The 6,000-nt window shown below is 46.7% G+C and overlaps 1 protein-coding gene across 1 annotated transcript in view; it reads left to right on the top strand.

The window, feature by feature from the left end:
* Nucleotides 1-1,610, top strand: part of AURKC (aurora kinase C) — a 6,901-nt gene extending 5,291 nt beyond the window's left edge. Inside the window, exons 6-7 of the mRNA XM_008073487.1 lie at nt 977-1,151; nt 1,305-1,610. Of these exons, the coding sequence (XP_008071678.1) occupies nt 977-1,151; nt 1,305-1,475 (346 nt within the window). The 3' untranslated portion in view covers nt 1,476-1,610. The remainder of the gene's footprint in view (nt 1-976; nt 1,152-1,304) is intronic.
* Nucleotides 1,611-6,000: the final 4,390 nt, after the last annotated feature.

Here is a 6,000-nt window from a genome sequence, read left to right as displayed (position 1 = left end):
CCAAGTTGCCCAGGCGGGTCTCAAACCTGTGGGCTCAGGCAATCCACTCACCTCGGCCTCCCAAAGCACGAGATTACAGGCTGAGCCACTGAACCTGGCCTAAATAATTACTTTTTAAGAGTATATATAATGTATTTGTAGATTTCAAGAATGTGTTCCAAGCAGACTTTATATATAACTTTTTTTTTAAAGCAGAATTTATTGAGAGGACAGAAAAGCTCCCACAGTGGGAGGGGGACCCGAAGAGGTTGCCCAACTTTTTTTTTTCTTTGAGTCAGTCTCACTCAGTCGCCCAGGCTGGTGCGCAGCAGCATGCTCACAGCCATCCCAACGTCGACCTGCTGGACTCCGGCAGTCCTTCCACCACAGCCTTTCATGTAGCTGGAACTACAGGCATGCCACCACACCTGGCTCATTTTTTTGATTTATTGTAGAGCCAGGGTCTCACCAAGTTGCCCAGGCTAGTCTTGAACCCTTGACTCAGGCAATCCTCTTGTCTTGGCCTCCCGAAGTGCTGGGATTATAGGCATGAGCCACCACACCTGGCAATATATAACTTTAGCAATAAGTTTGCATGTAAATAAATTAATACTCATTGCTTCACTGTTTCAGGAGTGAATTTTTCTGTACGAATAACTTTCATACAGAAATTTTCATGCCTTAGTTTACTTTGTCCTTCTGGATACACCATCCATATGTTTCAGTTCTTTGATGCTGAGAATATTCTTGTGAAAAAATTCTGGATTATGAGCTAAATAATCGTATAAATCATGCTAAAATATGGGTTTAGTAGGTGCTAGTACTTGTCTTCTCTGAACCGTGATCCATATTAAAAGAGTTTGTCTCTCCAGGCCCCGTACTCAGGAGAAGACTGTCCTGGATGTCCTAAAGTCTCTCACCTCGTTGGAAGCTGAAAAAGGAGGATTTTCCTCATTTTGGGCCTCTACTAAGTGCTCCCTTCTCTACCCTCCTCTAGGAGAAAGACAATGTGTGGGACTCTGGACTACTTGCCCCCAGAAATGATTGAGGGGAGAACGTACGATGAGAAGGTGGATCTGTGGTGTATTGGGGTGCTCTGCTATGAGCTGCTGGTGGGAAATCCACCCTTTGAGAGCCCCTCCCATAATGAGACCTACAGACGCATCCTCAAGGTGGGATGGCCACACTTTGGGCACTAGTGAGGGAACTGGTGGGTGATGGCTGCTAGGCTGTGGGACTAGGGCACACACACAGGGTCCAGGACAGTGCCTTGAAGACCCAAGAAATTAACCAGACTTCTGTTTCTTCTTTCCTGGTCCTGTCAGGTGGATGTGAGATTTCCCCTATCATTGCCCTTGGGGGCCCAGGACTTGATCTCGAAGCTTCTCAGATACCAACCCTTGGAGCGACTGCCTCTGGCCCAGATCATGGAGCACCCCTGGGTCCAGGTTCACTCCCGGAGGGTGCTGCCTCCCAGTGCTCAGATGGCTTCCTGAGCCCTGCCTGCTTCTTTCTGTTCCTTTGTGTTTGTTCAGGGAGCTCTCCTGGCTCTGCTACCTCATTTGTCTTTGTTTCCTCTTTTTTAAGATGTAAGATGCTAATTAATAAAAGCTGGCTAATCTTGCACCAGGTTTTTGTAATTACGTGTGACTGGGCAGAATATTTATTTCTTGTGGTAACTCTTTCCCACGAGAGCTGCAAAAATTATGCATCACCTCTCCACTGGGCTTCTGAGATGACGGCTTCAGTTTCCTTAAAAACTAGTGCCTACTTTCCTCACATAAACACCCTTGGGGTACATAACCTGCCATGTATTACAGTGATCTTCGATTCAACTTAACTATTCCCCATGTTTTCAGGAGCATGCCATTTGTAAAACAGGACTCTTATCAACCCCAAAGGTCCACCCTCTTTGTGCTGACATTCAGCATGTCTTTGAAATAAAATGTTTCACTGCACATCAATGCTACCCAGTTCTCAGATCCACTAGCACCTGTGTGCTGTGTCATATTCTGATTGCCTCAGAATAAGTCATCACTAATAAATGTAACATTACCTCTTCTGAAATCACACTGCGACAATTTGTGAAGTGGCCTTCCATCCTTCCCCTAAACCTTCTGTCACAGTTTCATGTGTGGACTGCTCCCTGCATCCCTGATAAGATGACTGTACTTAGCTGGGCTCGGTGGCTCAGCCTGTAATCCTGCGCCTTTGGGAGGCTGAGGTGAGTGGATTGCCTGAGCCCACGGGTTCAAGACCCACCTGGGCAGCGAGACCTCATCTCTACAATAAATCAAAAAATCAGCCAGGCGTGGTAGCGCACGCCTGTAATTCAGGCTAGTTGGAAGGCTGAGGCGGAAGGATTGCCGGAGCCCAACAGGTCGAGGCTGCGGTGGCTGCTCCCGGCCACTGCACTCCAGTCTGGGTGACAGAGTGAGACTCCAAGTCAAAAAAAAAAAGATGACTGTACTAGAGTAAGCCTCTAGACTCCTCAACTGTTAGCTCAAATGTAACAAAACTTTTCACCAGTGCTTCTCTTGACTCTAGTTTTTAAGCATTTCATATGGAGTTTGCCTTGTTGATGCACCTCTCATCCCTATATTCTGCACTGGCTTCTCTCTGGGAAATGTCCAGCAGATGCAGGGTTGATCTCTATTATTACCACACCAACTACTTAAATATATGTAGGCCAGTCACAGTGGCTCACGCCTATAATACTAGCACTTTGGGAGGCCAAAGTGAGAGGATTGCCTGAGCCCACGGGTTCAAGACCAGCCTGGGCATTTTGGTGAGACCTCATCTCTACAATTAAAAAAAAAAAAAAAAGCCGGGTTCGGTGGCTCAGCCTGTAATCCCGTGCCTTGGGAGGCTGAGATGAGTGGATTGCCTGAGCCCGCGGGTTCGAGACCCACCTGGGCAACTTGGTGAGACCTCATCTCTACAATAAAACAAAAAATTAGCTGGGTGTGGTAGCGCGTGCCTGTAGCTCCTGCAACTTGGAAGGCTGAGGTGGAAGGATTGCCGGAGCCCAGTAGGTTGAGGCTGTGGTGGCCGGGAGCGGCCACTGCACTCCAGTCTGGGTGACAGAGTGAGACTCCAACTCAAAAATAAATAAATGAATAAAATAAAATAAATAAATCAAAAAATGAGCTGGGCGTGGTGGTGCATACCTGTAGTTCTAGCTACTTGGAAGGCTGAGATGGAAGGATCTCCTGAGTCCAGCAGGTCGAGACTGCAGTGGCCGTGAGCGTGCCACTTCACTCCAGCTCAATAAACAAATAGATAAATATCTTGAGATGTTATGAGAAAAACCCAGGATTGTGTAGAAGAACATTCCCCCCAAAGACGAAAGGGGCCGAGAAAGCAAAGAATGACTCGGACAAGTCCAGCTTGGCTGGTAGATGAATTTATTAGGACTTAACATACTGGGCATTCTCGGGCGGCGGCAGGACAGCTATGGAAATTGACCCCACATCCATTCTTAAGCTGCTTTTAAGCTAATTTTCTGGCTCTTAATGCATGCGATGAGACTGTTTTTCTTTCTTTCTTCCTTTCTTTTTTTTTTTTTTTGAGTTGGAGTCTCACTCTGTCGCTCAGGCTGGATGCAGTGGCACACTCACAGCCACCCCAGCATGAACCTGCTGGGCTCAGGTGATCCCTCCACCTTCCAAGTAGCCAGAATGACAGGCGCTCGCTACCACACCCAATTAATTTTTTGAATTTATTGTAGAGACAAGGTCTTACCATGTTTCCCAGGCTGGTCTCAAAACCCGCGGGCTCAGGTGATCCTCTCACCTCATCCTCCCAAAGTGCTGGGATTACAGGCTTGAGCCACTGCGCCTGGCCGAGACTGTTTTTCTTCCAGATGTTTGGGTTCTCAGGAACACCTGATCCTTGACTGGGCACCATGACCTTAATTCACCGCTTGGCCCTCAGGTTTCAGGCAGTGAACATGTACTTTTAAGTAACCTGGTGGGGGAGCTGTCATATTACATGAGGGCATTTTCTGCACACCCTGTTTCCATTTTCATAACCATATGCATCCTCAAGACCAGTGAAAGCTGGGTTTTATTCTCTTGCCTTCATAGTCATGAGAAGAAGAAAAAGGTCCCCAATGGGGATTACTAAGGCTTTGCATTAAAAAATTCTAAAGACAGAATTTCTAACATGACATTGTTGGTTTCTTGTCTGCAACCAGTTAATGCTGGTGGGTTCAGGGTTGTCAAAAGACAAAATTACAACAAATTTAGTTTGTATCTAATTGGTTTTTATTTGTGACTCATGAATCGGGGCTGTCTCTATTTTACAAAATCAAATTGGGGCTGCCGTGTGCAATGGCAAAACAGTGGGTTTTGCAAGGTGAGAACAAGGAAACGAGAAGAAAAGTTGAATGGTTAACATCTGATTACTTCACCTTACTTACTTCTAAGGGTTAAAGCAGAGAGTACTTCCTTATTACACTGACTCGGGTAGCCTGGAATCTCCTGCTTTTAGGAAAAACTGATCTGTTTTGGGATTTATCTTCTCCTTAAAGCTTCCGTTTGATCATGAGTGATGTTTAGCATGAGTGACTCCATTTTGATTTGAGCCTAGTGTAGGAGTTCAGCCCAAAACAATGACCTCCCATAATTTCAAACCTCGCTGGAAGCTAGAGTTCGAGTTTTCCTCCAGTATTCTGCTACTCGAATCTCCCACCTCAGGGAATAGCAAATCCACTCCATCAGTGCTTTAGGCTAATTCATAACTCACAAATCTGTGAACTGCAGGGATATGGAGCTGGGCCAAGGAAGGCCCAAGAGAGGGCAGTGTGTTCACACTGTGTCCTGGTCAGCTCCCAGCGTCCCTCTTTTGCTGATTATTTTGATTGCTCACTGATCCATATGCTCTATAAAGGGCTGGCGAGAGGAGATAATGCCAGTGTAGAAGTCAGAACCAGTGGGGCTGGTTCCAGATCTTTGCCCTGCCCTGGTCCCGGTAAATGTTCCTGCCTCGCTTTTTATTTTTTATTTCATTTTATTTTTTGTAGAGATGAGGTCTCACTATGTTGCCTTGGCTGGTCTCCACCTTCAGGCCTCAAGCTATCCTCCTGTCTTGGCCTCCCAAAATTTTGGGATTATAGGTGAGAGCCACCGTGCCTGGCCTTATTCCTGCCCCTGAGCTAAGATCTTCTGGGGCAAAGGATGAACAGACTCACTGCTGCCCCCTGGAAGCCCCGAGTTGTGCCCACCCTAGGCAGGTGGGTCTGAGAAGGGCTGGCTGAATCTTCTTCCTTCCTTCCTTCCTTCCTCCCTCCCTCCCTCCCTCCTTCCTTATCTCACTCTGTTGCCCAGCTTGGAGTACAGTGGCACACTCATGGCCACTGAAGCCTCAACCTGCTGGACTCAGGCAATCCTTCCATCTCAGCCTTCCAAGTAGCTGGGACTACGGGCATGCGCCATCACGCCCAGCAAATTTCTTAATTTATTGTAGAGATGAGGTCTCATCAAGTTGCCCAGGCTGATTCTCGTATCGTGGCCTCCCAAAGTGCTGGGATGACAGACGTGAGCCATCACGCTTGGCTTTTTTAAAAAATTAATTATTTTACATTTTATTTTATATATATATATTTTGTTAGAAGTCTCACTGTCACCCAGGCTGGAGTGCAGTGACAAGCTCATGGCCACCCCAGTCTTGACCTGCTGGGCTCAGGCAATCCTCCTGCCTCAGCCTTCCAAGTCGCTGGAACCACAGGCACGCACCACCACGCCTGGCTAATTTTTAAATTATTGTAGAGATGAGGCCTCATCAAGTTGCCCAGACGGGTCTCGAACCCTAGGCTCAGGCAATCCTCGCATCTCGGCCTCCCAAAATGCTGGGATGACAGACGTGAACCACCATGCCTGGCTTTTTTTTTTACATTTTATTTTATTATATTTTATTTTATACATTATATAATATATAATATTTATATTTATTTATTTATTTATTTTTTAGTTGGAGTCTCACTCTGTCACCCAGACTGCAGTGCCGCGGCCGCTCCCG

This window comes from Carlito syrichta, unplaced genomic scaffold (assembly GCF_000164805.1).
Source record: "Carlito syrichta isolate Samal-C Ts95f unplaced genomic scaffold, Tarsius_syrichta-2.0.1 Scaffold315896, whole genome shotgun sequence".
Taxonomy (NCBI): domain Eukaryota; kingdom Metazoa; phylum Chordata; class Mammalia; order Primates; family Tarsiidae; genus Carlito; species Carlito syrichta.
The sequence above is the reverse complement of the archived record's forward strand: the minus strand, read 5'-3'. Positions and strand labels throughout refer to the sequence as shown.